Source organism: Zingiber officinale, chromosome 3A (assembly GCF_018446385.1).
Source record: "Zingiber officinale cultivar Zhangliang chromosome 3A, Zo_v1.1, whole genome shotgun sequence".
NCBI lineage: Eukaryota > Viridiplantae > Streptophyta > Magnoliopsida > Zingiberales > Zingiberaceae > Zingiber > Zingiber officinale.
This window is the reverse complement of record NC_055990.1, coordinates 118,802,338-118,821,885: the sequence shown is the minus strand read 5'-3', so window position 1 is coordinate 118,821,885 and position 19,548 is coordinate 118,802,338. Positions and strand designations below refer to the sequence as shown.

Genomic DNA, 19,548 nt, shown 5'->3' with positions numbered 1-19,548 from the left:
TTATTATGTGGAGAGGGTACTAATTAGGCGAATTGATAAGAAAGAATTTTTTACATTATTGAACTTATTAGACTTCTAAAAGGTTTATTTTAATAAAAAAAATCAAATTGAATGATAAATTTACATTTTTTAAAGTCCAAGAATTTTGATTATTGTAAGCTTGTAAGCATTGGAGATTCATTGTTTTTTCTTATATAAAATAGTTCCTTTCCATGAAAAATTTGGCCAAAACATTCTTAAAAATTATCTTATATCTATTTTTTTCCGTGTTAAATTTCAAAGTGGAAACTTATTTTAAATCATCTTGCAACTTTAAAATTAAAGATTTTAACCATATGCTTATAAGTTCATTAAGTAAAATATTATTGCTCCTGATGCTATCATGTAGTAGAAAGAGCGTTAAGTTGTCATTTATACCTCCGTAATTTGATTTCTATTTATGATGATATTGAATTTCTGCTTCCTGATTTATCCTGATAATTATAGAAAATTTTTATGAGACTAGACAGATTACTCACTTAGATTCGATATTATCTATTTCAATATTTTTTTCTAAGTAAAATATTATTACTTTCTTGAGTAAAAAAAATATTTTAATAAAATATTTGGCCTCAAACTATCTCATAAATCAACTTACACCTATTTGATGTTGATATTTAAAATACATATTCATTTGCAAATCAGCGACTGTCGAAGCAATGATGTTGACCTTCATATTAATAAAAATATAATTGGAAGCTCTTGTTTAGTGAAATAATTTAAGTCTTATAATCAAGAAACTAGGAGAAAAAAAGCACTAGTAATTCGAGTATATGTTGTCGGGAAATTTTTTTATAATTGCTAGTTATTTAACGATTGGTTATAAGTTGATCTCGTAATTTATTTATATTTATATAATATTAAGATAGACTTGAGGAATATCTAGGATGAATATAATCATTTTTTAGAAGAAGGGAAGAAAAGAGAGGTATGATGGTAAATTATCATTTTCTTATTTCTTTCCCTAATTATAAGCAAGGGGATATAAAGACCACATGAATTCCCCACCTAATCTTATCCTTCCCAACTAATCTAATTAAACAAAGACAACATTAACAAATGATCTTTGTTTAAAGCCAGCAGATTAGTTTTCAAAACCAAATCAATAACAGAAAAAAAGAAAAGCCTTAATTCGCCACCCAAAAAGAAATAGCTCATCTAATTGATAAATACAAAAAAATTAAGTAGCAAAGTTAACTGTTTCTGTTCTACAAAAAAAAAATTAAGTAGCTCATTTAATTGATAAATACAAAAACAAATGGCACCTTTGAAATGTACTTGCTCACGTCTTCTTCTTCGTTTTAAATATTCTTTTGTCTTCTTCAAAGTTTGCTCGCAAGCAGTAGTATTCTAATCTCCGCTTGGAAATTCGTTTTTTTATTCTCGAATACATTTCAAAATTCAATTTTAAGTGTTTTAGCACCTCTACCTTCTCCTTTTTCTATTGGCTTCGTCGTTCTTCCAAGCATTGTCCGATGCTCTTGCGTGATGAGAATGGAAAGAGATTTTTGTGGAAGAAGAGGCAGAATTGAGTGATCGGAAAGAGAGGAAGAGAATAGAGCTAATGGGATTGCAAAGGCGGCGACGGCAGGAGCGGCGGGTGGTGCCGGCGGTGCCTGTGCAGGCGGCGCTCTCTGCTGCGGTTCTTCTGCTACTCGTCGTCCTTTCCTTCCACTCCTTCCTCTCGTCGGCTCCCCTCGCCGACCGAACTTCGCCGGACCCGGTGCCCATCCGCCACCTCCTGCCTCGCCGGAAGCCCTCCTCCATTTTGGTAACGCTGTCTAAAGATGTCATTTTGTTGGCTTTCTCGTTGGTATTCCTGATTATTTATTGATCAGCAGCTAAAGGATAAGATGGAGATGCTAGGGACCGACGCCGGCGATGTCGATGTCTTTCTTATTCCAGTGCGTCTCTCTTGTATTTCTTATCCTGAACCTGAAGATTATTGATTGAGAATTGGATGACTGGTTTTCTCCCAAGATACTATTTTTTTTTACTTGTTTGAATGATGTGGATTTTTAGAGTGGAGGAGAGAGCCCGGTGGGCAATCTTTGGGGTTCAAAGCTGTCTAAAGATTTCTATGGATGCAGCCATGCGAGCAGTGGGTTTGCAAGTATGATTTGGTTTCTTTTTCATTATTCCTTTTTGACTTCTATAAGCTTGATGAATTGAATCTGGAGTTGTAATATCCCCCCCCCACTTCTGCAGCAGCTGAAGCCAATACTGTTCCAAATAGATATTTGATGATAGCAACAAGCGGAGGGTTAAATCAACAAAGAACTGGGGTGAGCTAATATTACCTCTTTTCTTTATAGCAGCTCTCGAGTCTTTATTGATTGGTTCATCTTTTCTGTACATTTTACATTCGTAGAGTTGTTTATTATTAGTACCGATGAAGTTTAATGCCGTGAATCCATAAATATTAGCAGAAATGATGTTTTGTTTGGGTCAAAGAAATTGGAAATTGGAAAGCTTCACTAACAACAAATTGAGCTCTATTATCTATGAAACCCTGGACAACTTCATGAGGAGATTGAATAGTCAATCACACTGAAGTGGAAGGAAATGGATGATCATATTGACTTATTTTATATTGGAGATGGCTATATTCTACTGTGTGGTTTGAAAGATCTCCTGTCACATTAATGTTGAAGTTTGGTGCCCTCTCTTAATCATCTTTTTTAATGCTTTATTGAGGATATTGTCTATTTTCATATCTAATCAAATAATAATGTATATAAAATTGAATGTAATTAGACCGGCTTAAATCTCCACCTTTCTCTATCTCACATAATCTAATGCATATGCTAACTGGTATTTACTTAGTAACTAGCCTGTTTCAGAATCCCCTTTCTGTTTTATCAATATGAGTCCTTCCAGTTGAATAATTGTTTCCTAGGAAGCAGCTATATCCATATGATTCTTATATTTCATGAGAGGAAATTATGCTCTAGATGCATATCAAAACTTTCTACCTTCTCTCTAATAATGATTTTGGATGGATGCATGATTTTCCCCTTTGCACTTGTAAATTCAGCATCTGTTGTACCAATTATATTATTTTTTTAAATGCATTGTTTTTTGTATGGTTTTCTTTCTAGATTTGACAAAAAATATTTGCCAAATGCTATAATAATATCATCTCAAAAGCACCATTACTCGACTTTTCGATATGCAGCTCTATTTTGACATTAACCAAGTTTAAATCAATTCTTGAATGCCAAAACATAGTGTATAATTCTAGGAAATCACATTAGGTTTCTAAATCATTATAAGATGCATCATTTTTTTATTAAAAAATCTTTTTACCTTTTTTTGGCATTCTACCAAATTTTGGTCAAAACTTGGTTTTGTATAAGGGTTGGAGGGTGGAGGGCATTTTAGAAATAAGCGGTCTAGGTGGTAATTTTTGAAAAGGGGTCTTTTTAGAGCAAAATCTGAAATAGGTGTCTTTTTCAGAATTTTATTCAGGTAGGTATAGTTGACAATTAGCCAACCTCACTTAATAGGATAAAGCTTAGTTGTTGTTGTAGGTATAAATGATTGTCAACTGCCATTGTGTGATAAATGTGATGTTCTAGTTATAATGTTTCTAGTTATACTTTTCTTGTCCCTAGATTGCTAGTTTTCCTATGGACTTAGATTTTCTAGTTTCCAATGCACAATAGTGAAATCATTGCATAAGATTATTGTTGATATTTTCTGTGGTTCTTTTTGCAGATAACTGATGCTGTAGTTGCAGCTCGAATTTTGAATGCTACTCTTGTTGTTCCTGTACTTGATCAGAAATCTTTCTGGAAAGATGCTAGGTTTGAATCAAATAATCTCTTTGCCAAAAGGAAATGTTATCTCTTTTATTCTACATAGGGTTAGCTATTAATAAATTAAGGATCACAAGATATTAATTAAATGAATCAATCAAGTGCCTTGAAACCAAATGTTAAAACATTTTTTTCTCCTGTGATCTCATGTTACAGTGACTTTAGTAACATCTTTAATGTTGAATGGTTCATTGCGTCTCTGGACAAGGATGTCAAGATCATCAAGGAGCTCCCTGAAATTGGTGGTAAAGTCACTCGACCCCAGATCATGCGTGTTCCGAGAAAATGCAATGCAAGATGCTATGAGAATCGAGTGCTGCCTGTTCTTATGAAGAAGCATGTGAGTTAATTTTGGTTAAGAGTTTTCCCCTTTTGTTTTTTTAAAGAACTGATGCATGCATTTCATTTACCTTTTTGTTAAATTAACCATTCACCTATGATCAATTTTTAGAAACAAAATCAGGTACATAACTATGATCTTAGAAAGGTAACTTCGCATTAATTAGAAGGATTCCTAGTCAAAATTCTCAAAACTAAACTAGATTGATGTGTTCACACATAAAGTCTTATTTATACTTTACAATTCTCTTTTCTTAACTTGTTAATTGAATTGCTAATTGGAAGACGCTCATATATGACCTCCCAGGCACGAAAAGTTGAATAACAGTTACATTCATCAAGATAACACCACTTTAATTTCAATTAGAACTTGTTAAGAATATTTAAAACAATAGTGAGCATATATGTAAAAAGGAAGTATGCTGCAACGCTATCATCCCAATGTTTATTATAGAACTAAGAAACTTTGACAACCACTCTAATTTTCATGGATTCTAGTTGATTTAAAGACCAGAATTGTTGTGTGAAGGGAACTTAAGTTAGAATGCAATTTACCTAGGTTTCAAGAACTTATTTCTTATTTTAGTTTTGTTGAACTTGGAATATCATATAGTCTATGCAGAACCACATAGATTATTAGTTGTGCTATCACATGACTCTTGTTATTGATTATTTGAGCAGGAGTATGTGATACAAGTACAACATCAGAAATGGATTTACTAATATTGACACAAGCATTATTTAATCAATGCTTTTATCATTATAGGATTTGGAGAAAGGAATTATTGTATTGCCTTCATAATGAAATAGCTATGATATGGGTATATATAAAGTCATACACTTATGATAAAATAATAAGTTAGAAGTACTAATGTGAAACTAAACCCAGTAGACCAATATCCCTATTAATCTAATACCACCAACACTTCCCTTCAAATAAGAAGATAGGTATTATTTATGTGTATCTCATTACATACACTAGAAATATAGACTTTGATAAAGAAAATATAGATTAGACCATGTTTTAAAATTTCATACTGTTCTGGGCGGTACAGAGGGAATTTGTCGTTCTGTTTGCCGCTTGGCACTAGCATTGATACCACAAGTAGCCGCAAACCCACGACAACCTCTATGGGGTCGCGGAGGTGCAGCAATCCCATGAAGACCTTCGCTAAGTCGTGGGGACTATCAGAATCCTGTTGAGATTTCCATGGGGTCGTGAGGGCACCGCGATCCCATAGTTATTTTTCTTTTTTTAAAAATAATATATATTTTTGTATTTTTTTAATATTTAGGTTAAAATTTTTATTTTTAAATATATTTTTAATTAATATATTTTATATTTTTTAAAAAATCAAAATCATATACACGATATGGTATAAAAATTGTATTGTTCTAGTCATCAATCAAAGCTCTCATATAGCTCAAACCATGGATTAGACATGATATTAATGGAAGAGAAAAGAACACTAACAAGTAAGTAAAAAAAAACTTGAGTTCATTGAGTGTGCAACCAACAATTCCTTTGACCATAGATAAGAAAAACTCTAGAAAAAGTTGATGGATAAAACAAGTGTTCTTCCCTTGAACCTCAGATCAACACACAATCATCAAATCGACACCATGAGGTAATGATTGAGGTAGATCTTAGGAACTAATTATAGGAAAAAATTTCTCTTCTAAAGATCACCATATAAGATCTAGACTAAGAATTAATTTATGAAAGCTACAAACGTACCTTACCTTTTTCGTCATATCTTGGTTTTCTTCTTCCTCCTTTCTCCTTTGATTGCCTTTTATGGATCAAGTACACAACATATTGAGAGGGAGAGGACCAAGCCTTCATGTACATACAAAATCCTAAACAACTCCCTGGATAAAGGGTTATAAGTTGCTGTGTACACAATGATATATTCCTTAACACTTTGGGTTCAATTTATTAGCTTTGTTTTAGTTAAAACCAAAGTCAATTATTAACTAATATTAGACACAATGATGGAAAATTTTCAACATTCTTCCACTTGTGCAATATTACTTAATAACCTCATACATAAGTGAATACTCATGCTAGTTTGAAAAACAAACCTTATGTGATCAAAAAGACATGTATAACTAATATGAAACATCTTAACAATTTAGTCTAATATGATAGATTTATCTTTATGCCTTTTTATTAATTATTTTGAAAATCAACTTTATAATCTATCTAGAACTTTTTGAGAAGTTTAGATATCTCTCTACAACTATTTAAGAGATTCTTTCATGACTTTTCTTTGTTTTCTCTAAAATCTGTAAGATCGAAAAGAATTTAGATATCTCCACAATTACATGATATTGTCCACTTTGGGCCTAAGCCCTCATGGTTTTTCTCTTGGCTCTACCCAAAAGGCCTCATGCTAATGGAGATATCTTTCTTTTATAAATCCATGATCTTTCCCATGTGTTTTTCAATGTGGGACTATGTTTGCAAGCTTGCAATCCCAACAATCCCCCCTCAAACAAAGGACCACAGACTTCCTACATCCGATCCTCGACCCACCAGGTCTTCCTGCCCCTCGGTCCATCCGACCTACTAGGACTTCTATGCCTAGCCATAACTAGGACTTCCTGCCTGGTGTCTGGTCCTCTTGATCCCAACATAGGAGCCTCCACTTTCTTTGTTCGAGGTCAATATTATACCCACATAGCTCAATCAGACCATAGCTCTTGTGCACAGTCGGCGGTTAAACCTTCTGGCAGTCCGGGCTCTGATACCAATTGTAGGATCGAAAATAATTTAGATATCTCCACAATTACATGATATTGTCCACTTTGGGCCTAAGCCCTCATGGTTTTGCTCTTGGGCTCTACCCAAAAGGCCTCATGCCAATGGAGATATCTTTCTTTTATAAACCCATGATCTTTCCCATGTGTTTTTCAATGTGGGACTATGTTTGCAACCTTGCAACCTCAACAAAATCTTATTAAAAAATTGTAGACCTTTTTAACTATATGAGCAAGGTTTAAAATCTTAATGTGTAGGGAAGCATATTATTTTGGGATTGTGCTAACATTTCAATGTAGTGCTAGTGCCCAATTGAAGGTGGAAGGAGATAAGAAAAATATAACAACACAATCTTAATTTATTTGACCTATGTTATAACATACTAAGGGGTGTTGAGTGTTGGCATAACATGATATTTATCGACATAATTGATACAATGACACAAGAGACATTACGAGTAGTATCGGTTTTTGATAATTTAGTAGAAGGATATGTTTCAACCGTGCCACTTGGCTTGGCATGAGATTTCAAACCATGTATATGAGACATATGACAAATTTACCTTTATGACTTTTCTATAAACAAATTAAAAGTCAACCTTATTTTTTTATGTAGAACTTTCAAAGGAAACTTCAACTCTCTAAACTTGTGTGATTTTTCTACACTTGTATGAAAAGTCAGCTTTATGATTTATCTACAACCTTATGAAAAATCTTTAAAAACTAAGGTGCCATTCCCAATTATGCTTAAGTGAAATTTCTTAATCTTAAGATTTCTAATGGTTGTTAAATATTAACATACACCTATAGAAATATAAAGATCATCACAATTACATAGAATGGTTCCAAGAAACTTACTAATTTAAAGGGAGTCTGGTGTATGAAGTTCCCGCCAATACAAGATCCTAGAGAAGGGTCTATTATACGTAGTCTTACCTACATTGCAAGAGGCTGTTTTGTGACTTGAACCTGTTACCACCAGGTCACACGACATCAACTTTACCGTTGCGCCAAGGTTCTCCTAAATCCTAAAAAACTTATTGATTGCTTTATTAAAATAAACTCCCACTAGGTATCTAATTTATTACACTCCTTGATGCTTGTATTCGAAACATATCTCACAAGAAAACATTTGGCAGTCTTTGGTTATTTGGGCAACCAATTTATATCATCAATAACTTCTTTCTCTTTCTTTACTAATCTCCAAGTATAAAAGACTTTTAATATATTTGGATCCATTTGATCTCCTATATTCTTTTTCAATAAGACAACAAAGTTGTTGTGACAATAAAGCTTTGGTAGTTTAGAGTTGGAATTATTCACAAGGTAACCTTGGAACAATATTGTTGAGCCATTTTGGCTTGTGTTCTTCCCATGCATTTTCTGATAAAACTTGATCTCCTATTAACAAATATGCATAATCTAAAGAATAATATATGTTATCATGACATTTGAATATGAGTATCCAATCATTCCTTGAAGCTCTACCTTTCTATAATAAGCATGAAAAAGCTTTAGTTTCTTCAGACACTTGGACTCTATATTTGTTATAGTCCAAAACTCCGTATTATGAGTGGACATTTGTCCTCCAAGTTAACTTACAACAAAAGTAATATTAGGTCTTAAACTTCCAACCTCACTGAAATATGGGATGTTTTCATAACAGTATTTTCAAAGTCATTACTAGGACATTGACTTAGACTAAAGTTACTGCATTTCATAGGAAATGCATAACCAACCTTATATTTTTCATGTTGATCTGTTCGATAACACCCTTAATGTAAGTTTTACAAAGAGGCCTAGTGTTTCATAATATCTTTATGATTCTCAATTCCTAAAAAAAAGGAGGTGTAATCAAATATTTCGAGTCAAGTGTTAATAAAAAGTTTGCAATCATGTAGAGTTGCATGCCGTTGCTATAAAAAATTATCAACATACAAACACAAGAAAGATAAATCTGCACATTTACTTATATCATGAAATATTGATTAGTTTTATCTTCAAAACCAATAATGGTTATATTTGGATCAAGATTTATATGCCATTATTTGGAACATTGGCTCCTGCTAAAATCTATATAGATGGACTTCATTTACAAATTAGATGTTCACTTTCAGGTATCTAAAGGTCTTCAGTTGTACCATAAACACTACCTCAACTGAATTCATCTATGAAGCTCTAGACCAAAAGTGTAAACAAGGTCATACATAGCACTTTGAGACATAGATGACAACTTATCCTTCATTAGACAACCTTGAACCCCCAAACTACTCAATTTTATTTTTTTCCATTCATAACTCAAAAGGGGTTTGCCGTACAAATTTATGGGAAAACAATCTTGAATGTGCATTTGAAGCATCACCCCAAAGGAAACGAGGAAGATTTGATTTATAATGGTTCTTATGATATCCTTAAGTATGCAATTTTTCATTTTCATTTTCGCCATATACCTGTGTTAGACTATCAAATATAATATAGTGGACAATAGTACTGCTTAGCAAAGTGGCCATTTATGGCCCAACTATATAATTTCTATTATAATAGTCATCACGATGATTAGATTGTCCAATTCTAATGACTTTCTTAGCGTCTTTGTACTTTGGTTTGAAAACACTAAAAAATGTTGAACTAGGTAACACCGAACCTGGGGCGATTGGCCCATCCCTACGGAAGTTTCCCATCGGCCGCTATGGTAAATCGGGAAGCACTCGTGGTGGGTGGCCAAAAGCCCAACATCTCGTGGTTGTGCACCCCATTTGGAGGAAAAATCCTTACAAATGCGTCGTAGCTGGTAATCAAACCGTGGGTGCCTGGGTGACAACTTAGTACTCTTCTGCTGCACCGTAGCTCGGGGTTGGTTTGAAAACACTAAGTTCTTTAGAGAATATTTATTTATTTATATTTGGATTAAGATAACCACATAGAAAAAATCATTAAAGGATAAAATAAAATAGTTGTTGCATCATGCGTAGATGTTAAAAGAGCAAATATTTTGGTCATTACTTCTCATCTTTAGGTGTTTTCTTTGTTAAATAACCTCTAATGTAATCAACTCAAGTTTCAAAACTTGGCTTTCTATTGATAATGAATCGTTGTAATGCTTTAGAAGCATTGCCAGTTGCACCACTATCAAGCATCCACATGTTAGGTATGGCATTAGCCAAATTGAATATAATAGACAAGAGCAAGTCTATTACTTGAATCACTATACTCCTTGGCTATCCAAGACTTATGTTTATGGTGGTACTATTTAGCATATATCTATAGGCAAAATAATCAATTTATGATATTTCTTATACCACCATTAGGACCTTTGTCTTGTCAGTGTGACTATGAAGATTATGTTTGTTGTCCTTTGTCCTTGAGATATAGGTATTTAAAAAAAAAAAGGGTTTGATTATAGAATAATAAACTTTGAGAAATAAAGGAAACTCCTACTCTTTTCTATTTCTAATTATGTACTCTAGACATGCTAATAGATATGGGTTCCTTGGAAATTGAGTTTAGACTGAATGGAGGCCATTTTTTCAATAAAAACCCTTGTACGACTCATATCATCACATTTTTTTTGGTTAATCCATACATAAAGTTAACAACCTCAAACTTAGAAAACATAAATATGGTCTTTACAATGCAATAAAGAGTCTATACAATAAATTAGAGGAAGCCTATTTAGGCATATGCTCAAGTATGGAACCTTCTAATAGTATAGAGACTGAACCGATTTGACTTCCTGTTTCATATAATTCCTAGGCTTCTAAGAGAGATGAATACTATTTTGGTTGGCTTAGATTATCTTAAAGGAAAAATTAAATTTCTCTTTCCATCTTTTATGTACATTAGTGGTCAGAAGTTTTATAGTAGCTTGATTATTGTGATATAAACAACTTAATGGTTCCTACCAATTCTATATTATGGGTAATAAAGAAATAAATATTACCAACAACAACAAACAAGCCTTATCCCACTAGGTGGGTCGGCGATTACAATAGGAAGGATGTAGGTGCATCATTACAATCTCTCCTTCAAGCAGAGATCACGATGCATTATAAGTATCCTCCTTATCTAATTCACTATAATAGTGCAAACTTGGGTAGTTGGCTTGAGTATTCTGGAAAACAAGAACCTAGGCACATCATCATAATTCCCCCCGATTTGCCAAGGACTGTGCCATACTAAGTGTCCTACACATGAAGCTAACCATGAGGATAATAATTTAGACAATCTATTCCATTTAGGAAAATAAAATTATCTAAATTAAAATACTTAGTGCAATATTCAATGTAGTGATTTTGGATCAGAAGTTTGGATTGGCAAAAGATGTTCTGCATTGCTTGTCATCTCCACAAGGCTTTGGAAACCTAGTGGAGGTTACTGCAGTAGAGGGAGAATGACCATAGTTTCATTTTGGAGCCCCTCTTCCATTGGTAGTTGGCTCTGGTCTTCTGCAAGGAGCAATAATTGTATAATGGCATGTTTGCAACATTGTAAAAACATTGGAGACTAATGTTGGATTAGCTTGCCTCTCCATGTGGTGGAGGACTAACATTGGTCATGGGCTTGCAAAGGATGACCCTTGTGTTGTGATCAAATTGGGCTATGTGTAGTGGGGATTGCAAATTTGGGGAGAGGACAGACACTTTGATTATTGACCACAAGATCTCCGTAGGAGTTTTTTCTTTAAAAGGGTGGCATCGACCACACAGCCTTGGCATCACTAGACATAGGGGTCATGCTATTCAGATGGAGGAAAGATATGCTAGCCTCTTAAATGGTACTGTTGATAAGGTGATGCCATTTCAATGACTATGCATGTGACCCATGGCTGCTATGGCTAGGAGAGCAGGTGATCACAACTTTGATTGGAGTGGAAGAGAAGTATAAGAAAGTCAGAGAGAGAGAATCAAGCGATGAGGAGAGGCTAGTGGTCTCCTCAAAGGGGAGTGCCTCTTTTAGAAAACTTAACTCTGAAAGAGGATCTCAATACCATATGGAATTTGTGGAAGTTAAATGTTCTATTCACCTATATAATAAAATAAGCGTACATATAAGTGTACTTGAGTGTGTGTGTGTGTATATATAGTTTGATACGCTGCTCACCTTTGGGTGTGCGCGCCTAAGGGCAGTTTCCCACGTGGCATCGTTGACTGGTGCTTGCCATGTGGGCAGCTTCCTTGGGGGGGTGATCAACGTATCTTTACTCTCTCTCTCTCTCTCCACCATATATATATTGTCATGTTAAAAACATAAACCCAGAAGTAAATGCAGGACTAAATATTAACTTGGTGATTTCTTGGTTTTTCTATATTTTCTGGCCCAACTTCTTTTTTGTGAAATGCAGGTTGTTAGGCTTACAAAGTTCGACTACAGGCTCTCAAACAAGTTGGAGACTGATCTTCAGAAATTGAGATGCAGAGTAAACTATCACGGACTAAAATTCACAGATCAAATACAAATGATGGGTGATTCACTGATTCAAAGAATGAAGGCAAAAAGCAACCACTTTATTGCCCTTCACTTAAGGTAAAACTGAACCTGTTGATATGATTTTTGATTATTACCTTGCCATTAATCCTTCCATTTTGTTCTTGGATGTTATTGAACTCTGGAGCTAGTGACATGATCATTTCATTAAGTGTGTCAGAAAATTAAATGTAAACATTATGTGACACATCTCATGCATATGATCTACAGGTTTGAAACTGATATGCTAGCTTTCTCTGGTTGTTATTATGGTGGAGGAGAAAAGGAAAGAACAGAGTTAGGAGCAATTCGCAAACGGTGGAAAACCTTACATGTTGGTGATTGTTTTTGGCATAGTGACTATCAAGAATTTTTATTCCTCTACTTCATTCTCATGTACAAGCTTGTTCCACCCTAAATGTGATGCAGACAAGCAATCCAGAAAAGGAGCGTCGACATGGTAAATGCCCCCTGACACCTGAAGAAATAGGTCTTATGCTGAGGGCATTAGGTTTTGGCAAAGATGTGCATATTTATGTGGCTTCTGGAGAGATATATGGAGGAGAAGAGAGATTAGCACCTCTGAAGGCACTCTTTCCTAATTTTCATTCAAAGGAAACTTTGGCAACCAAGGATGAATTGGCACCTTTCTCATCATATTCATCACGTATGGCTGCACTTGATTTTATCGTCTGTGATGGAAGTGATGTATTTGTGACCAACAACAATGGAAACATGGCCAGGATATTGGCTGGTAGAAGGTAAATTTCTCTATGTCGTATGGTTTGATCAGAAAGGACACTTTACTTTGTAATCACATTCGATGTCCATCTTACAACAGGAGATATTTTGGTCACAAGAGGACCATTAGACCAAATGCCAAGAAACTCTATTCCCTCTTTCTAAACAGAACCGGAATGACTTGGGAGACATTCTCTTCAAAAGTACACACATTTCAGAAAGGATTCATGGGAGAGCCAGACGAGCTTAGACCTGGCAGAGGCGAATTTCATGAGTATCCTTCAGTATGCATTTGTGAAAGATCCAAGAGAATAACATATTCTAATTCTGATATTCAGAATGAGGCTGGGAACTATAGCGGGAAGGGAACTGTGAACAGAAGCATCAGTGAGGACTTAGACTGGATAGACTTTGACTATGGTGAAAATGCACCTCTAGGTAGAGTTTCCCCCATCGAAATTGAATCTGAGTATGATGCCATGATCAAGCAAGAGGACCTAGAGTTGGAAGAAATACTTTCAGATTAGAATTGGTTCCAGAAGCTCAAAAGTGAAACATCTTTTTTATCAAGTTCTCTTTGCTCCTAACTCTTGCTCTCTGATCAGAATTTTGCAGTGGCAATGCTTTAAGATTTCACTTATCATACTTGTTAAAGGAGTTCATGATAGACAAAAGGTCAGTAGAATTTAAAATCTTGAAGCCTAGAATTTGTATGTATTAAATTTCCTTTTCATGATTTCTCATTGTTTAATGTCTTGTTAAACACAAGTTCTTTATGATTTGTTATCAGGAGATGCAACAAAAATTTTGATTGTACATAAAGGCTCGGGATAGTCTGAATTACACAACTCCATTAATCTACTTGATCAATCACAACAGTGGTTGCAGCTGTCCAGATTGTCAGAGCTACTTGTACATTCTTTTTGTTTGTTCCGCAGATCTGATTTAAAGTTGGGACATTTTGTTTATAGTTGCTTGTTTGACAATTTTATTGGTAAATATGTGGGAAATTGGGCGGTGTTACCAAGATGGTTGAGGGATAAAGCTTGTAATTGTGAATCATGCGTGTTTACTAGTTGGCACAAGTCAGTTTTTTCTGCTTGTAAACAATCAATAAGGTGCTGTTGTCAATATCTCTTCTACTGTATTATGTTTGGGGAGTATATAATTAATAATATTTTAAAAAATATCTTTTTCTTGTTGAAAATCGATAATGGGTAAATCTTATACAAATTTTATATCTATTCGTTTCTATTATTCTATCAATTCTTTTTTTATTAGAAAAATTATGTTTCGGATAGTTAATTTTGTTGGAAATTTATTATCAGTGGGTGAATGATGACTTCAAAAACTCAGAGCAATAACTAATATCTAAGTGTTTGGTAACTTGTCACTTAATTTATCCGAAAAATTGGTGTGCAAATCGTGGCCTAACAAAATTTTTTTAGATATTAAAAAAAAATAATCAGATTGACCATCTTTCCGTGACTTATATAACTTAAGAAGTGATGCTGGGTAAGATAATGATTATCCTGTGGACTACTGAGAAGATGGAATTGAGGAGAAGTTAAGAAGAGAAATTACTAAAAATAGAGAAATCCGTCGTTTGCCCCCCCCCCCCCCCCCCAAAATATTTTGTTGATAATAGAGCATGATTTTTCAAATAGATAAACACGTGTTATATAAATTCTAGATCGGAAGACTCAAAAAAAAAATCCTAATATATATACCTCAATTCTTATCTTGTAAAGAAATTGAAATTCTGTCAGAAAAAATCATAACAGAAAGAAATTATCAAAACATGACACTTACATACATAGTCAAACCTTAACCCATAATGCTCGACAACCAAAAATATCCTATATATCATAAAAATAAAAATTACTAAAAAATAGTAAAAAATATATCTAGAGGCTCCGAAAAAGGTTTAAACGGTGCTTTTTGGGCCCCAAATTTGGCGTTATAGGTTCCTCGGTAGTAATTATAGATCTTTGAATTCTGCACAAGTGAGCATTGACAGAGCTTGATTTTGAGTCTTGAATCAAAAGTTATGATTCATTGAAGATTGGGTACTCCGATGTTGATCCTACATCAAGAAGAGCCTTTGATTCACCTAACTAGAAAACAATGTAATCAAAATTGGCTTAATAGAGTGGGGAATTTGATGCTTGGAGGAATAAGAGCTTGGTTGCTTGGAGGAATAAGGTTGTGTTAGTGCAATCGCGCTATGAGTGTGTTGGTGAAATTGAATTTTGGTCAAGGTTGATCAAATGCAAATTGGATTTTGATATTTGATCAATATGTTTGATGGATGAGCGAGATATCAAGTAGGTTAATGTTGATTGACCTACTTGATAGTAGAAAAGATCAAGTGGGTCACGATTGCCTTCATACTTGATAGTTGGGAGTACAATAGGGAGTTGACAAGGAAGAAGTCTAAATGAGTCACAACTGACATACATCTAGCAATTGAAGTTCAAGCAACATTATAGGTGGAAGTTTGGAGGAGGACAGGATGTCGAACATTTGAACGAAATCCTGATAGATCATGACGGACCATATGCCAGACATGTGAAGGGAAGTCTTGAAAAGTCATAGAGAATATGTTGGGTATGTGAAGTAATGTCCTTATAGATCATGAATGTCAAACATTTGAAGGGATGTCTTGATAGGGTTTAGGTAGGTCAAAGAAGATTGAATACTTGGTAAGAGATGAAGTTCAAGTAGGTCACGGAGGATTAAATACTTAACAAAGAATGACTTGGCATGTCAAAGGGTGTCAAAATGCTAGGTAAGGTTGGAAAACCTAGAGGAGTGAATTTTATACACTATAACAAAAATTACAAACGACAACGGATATTATCCATTGTTATAGGGTTAAAAAGCCGTTGTAACTGGCAGCGTTGTAAAATGTATTGCCCTACGACAACAATTTTGAATCCGTTGTCTTTGTAGACATTCAACAACGCTTTTTATTCATTGTTGTTTATATGCTCAAAATTTTTTTACCCGATATGACAACGCTTTAAAACCATGTGGTAGATAATTTCGACAATAGATATAAACTGTTGTGGTAGACTCTTTTTACAATAGATATAAACCATTGTGGTAGATAATTTAAAACGTTGTGATTTTAAATTTTACAACAGTTATAAACCATTGTGGTATATAATTTTAATATGTTTTACAATGGATAAAATCGTTGTCTTTTATCACTTTTCACAAAAAAATTTCGTTGTGATTATGTACTTTTTATAACGTTTCTAACCGTTGTCTTTAATGTTCATGTTGTAACATGATAATAACAAACAACCAATCTTTTTTTAATATAAGCAAACCATCAATACAAAACTAAATATTTACTACATTCAATCTAAAATATGCCAGCTAAAATATACAAAATGAGTTGTACTCATCAAACTTAGTAGTATCAAACCATAAATCACATGTTTTCCATTACTGTTCTCCATATGACTTTTACACATTAGCAAGGCAATCTAGAACCTAACAAAGCTCACTCCTTGCATAAAAAATCTCAAGCCTCACGAATTGCCCAAGTTACGTACCTTCAAGAGAAAAATTAAACAAAACTTATCAAAGAAAAATATAAAATATAAGAAAAAAAGAGAATTGTAGTAAGTACTGCATGAACTGTAACCAGAGAATAAATATTTCGCATACTCTAATATCTGGACATGAGAGAAGGATTTCCAGAATTCCAGGACAACACTCAATGTCTGCAAAACGGAAGAGAAAAAACTTATTCAATACAAACTTATGTAATACAAACTTATAGTCTAAGAAATAAAACTTATGCAATACAAACTTATGCAATACAAATAATTTAACCAACTTAGAGTTGTCTTGGTTGTTGGATCGTAAGCGTTCGATAGAAGGGGGGGGGGTGAATATCGAATTTCATCAAAACTTAAGTTCGAACATTAGTGCTAACCACACCAACATTGGTAACTTCCATTGGAAAACTTATGCATGTAGCTTTAAATTCGCAGAATAGTTTATATTCAATCAATGAATTTCATTGACCTTTCCATTAAGTTTATAAATAATCAGCCAAGAACATTCTTAAAAGATACTCATGGCGGCAATAAGAAATCATCGAAACCTACGAAAAATGCATCTAAACCTGGAGCCTGCAGGAGGTCATAACAAATCAGCTATTCAAATATCGATTTAGGATGTGGACTTGCTGAGTTATAGGCAGGATTGATAAAATGACAAGAACTTATCTAGACAAATGTGGAAAACAGGCAAGGAATTTGAGATATGTTTTGTTCCTGGAAAATGTCTTTATATACAAAACATGCTCATAATTCCAGTCAACATGCAACAGACTCCATCTACTAACTCAGCCGAATCACTATACGACGAGCTTATTTCCCAGAGGCAAAGTTTAATAGACAAAACGAAAACAAAATTATAAGGACACCACAACTTTGATAGCACCTTTGCGTTTGGCTAGAGGGGGGGGGGGGGGGGGGAATAACTTTTCTTTGATTTTCACCTACAATTTGTTAGTGGAAGCAAATAGAGTAGAATAGAAATAATGAAATACTAAGAAAACAATGCTAGCTCCTTGATTTACTTGGTCTCCACCTCCTTGAGGTGACTAATCCAAGGTACACACCCACACGATCAAGATTCACTAAGACTTTCTCCTTTTCGAAATAAGAGCGAAGGTGGAGAAACCTTTACACGATTGTCTCTTTCTTTTACAAGATGAGAGCTAAGCTTTGAAGGAGGAGACTAAAATTCTGGTAGCTTAGGAGTCACTTTTCGAGCACTTTTGTTAGCATAGTAGTTTTGCTTTTCTTCAAGCTCCAAGAATTGCTTTTATAGTTTTCCCGGCATCAGTCGACTGATGTGCACTTCAGTCGACTGATATGCTTCAATGACACTTAAGATTTTGTAAGATTTTCTACCGTCACACTGCAACGGTCACTTACCAGTCGACTGGTACAGGTACTAGTCGACTGGTACTCGGTTGCAGTCCTGTTGTTTTCTTTCTGTATGTTTTGTTTACCTGGTACCAGTCGACTGGTGTGGGTACCAGCCGACTGGTACCTTATAGCTTTGAGAATTACAACAGTTTTATAGTTTGAGTTTTACATCACTTTTACACTTAAATTATTTCCTTAGCTTAGACTTTATGCCTCCAAGCATTTTCTATTAGCCTTGCGCCCTTAGGATGCTTTCGTCTCCACAACTCCTCATCCTTGCACTTGCCTTCAAGTGCTACCTTCGGCTTTGTCATGCTAAGTCTTCTTTTGCCAAGAGGTCACACCTCCGGGACTTTCCTTGCCAAGTCTTCATACTTGGTCTTTTCTTCATACATGCGTACTCAATAATTATGTTAGATCACACATAATGTCTAACTTAAACTTACTTAACCAAACATCAATAATGAGCAATGTCTAGAGCATAATTACTCCAACAATCTCCCCCTTTTTGATGTTTGGCAAATTTATTTAAGTTAGGTCTTAAAATATGCAACAACTATAAATCATAGTAATATGATAATATCCATGAAGCATAGACATAATGATATATCTAACTTAAACCATCCACATAATGCTCCCCCTTTGACACAGAACAAAAAGATAGAGAAAGTATACGCCAATAAGAATCTAAACTCCCCCTTAAACCAAAATATCCTCCAAGAGCAAAAGGTATAGAAAGCAAACAATTTCAAAACAAACAAATAAGGCATATCCTGAAATAGAGGAACCAAACAAAAACAATCAAGAAGGAAAGACAAATATAACCATAGACAAATGAAAAGCACCACAGCAGTGCATAGAAGCCACACAATGTCATATGAAGCATACAACAATCATACAACTAGCAGAGTCATGAAATATAGTAGACTAGAATAGTAGCAATAGTGTTCGAGATAACTAGGAGAGAGATAATAGCTAAACAAATCTCGACACTAATTGGAACTGAGGCAGTGTGCCTAAAGATCATCACTAGAAGGAGGAGGTGGAGGAGCCTGGTAAGCCAGATCTCAGCGCTGCATCATCTCGTACATCTCTATCTGACGCTGCTGAGAGGTGGCCCAATCCTGTCGAAAACAATGAAACTCCTGAAAGCCCTAACGTACTGTCTCCTCCAACCGCGTCAACCGATCCTCAACAGTCATAGGAGCAGGAGCTGGTGCCAGAGCTGGAGCAAGAACGTCCGTCTCCTCCTCATCATCAGAGTACTCTGCAGCCTGACCGCGCCAGACCATCACTCCTTAGCATCTCTCAATCCCTGCTAGAGATAGCTGTCGGGACCCAATCTGATCATAATCCTTAGATAACTGATGTTGCTGGCCTCTAGTGACATCTATACCTCTAGATGCAAAGAATGAAGTCAAGAT

The 19,548-nt window shown here is 34.8% G+C and overlaps 1 protein-coding gene across 3 annotated transcripts; it reads left to right on the top strand.

Annotated features, from left to right (window-relative positions):
* Positions 1–1,353: 1,353 nt before the first annotated feature.
* LOC122052356 (O-fucosyltransferase 6-like) lies at positions 1,354–14,299 on the top strand. Of its 3 annotated transcripts, none has more exons than XM_042613837.1 (11): positions 1,354–1,810; positions 1,878–1,943; positions 2,062–2,152; positions 2,251–2,324; positions 3,760–3,848; positions 4,017–4,200; positions 12,304–12,485; positions 12,657–12,759; positions 12,855–13,186; positions 13,267–13,841; positions 13,957–14,299. In XM_042613837.1, exons 1-10 carry the CDS (start codon positions 1,604–1,606, stop codon positions 13,691–13,693), a joined length of 1,755 nt encoding a protein of 584 aa, XP_042469771.1. In that variant the 5' UTR covers positions 1,354–1,603; the 3' UTR covers positions 13,694–13,841; positions 13,957–14,299. The 3 variants fall into 3 exon arrangements, with proteins under 3 accessions (XP_042469771.1, XP_042469770.1, XP_042469769.1); XM_042613836.1 differs by having other exon boundaries at positions 1,355–1,810; positions 1,881–1,943; positions 2,248–2,324; XM_042613835.1 differs by having other exon boundaries at positions 1,355–1,810; positions 2,248–2,324.
* The last annotated feature ends 5,249 nt before the right edge of the window (positions 14,300–19,548 follow it).

Bases quoted from the DNA above. Each gene is read 5' to 3' on its own strand.
- LOC122052356 (XM_042613835.1), top strand. From the start codon at position 1,604: ATGGGATTGCAAAGGCGGCGACGGCAGGAGCGGCGGGTGGTGCCGGCG. The intron at 1,811-1,877 runs GTAACGCTGTCT...TTTATTGATCAG, and splicing joins GGAAGCCCTCCTCCATTTTG to CAGCTAAAGGATAAGATGGA. The intron at 2,325-3,759 runs GTGAGCTAATAT...TTCTTTTTGCAG, and splicing joins TAAATCAACAAAGAACTGGG to ATAACTGATGCTGTAGTTGC.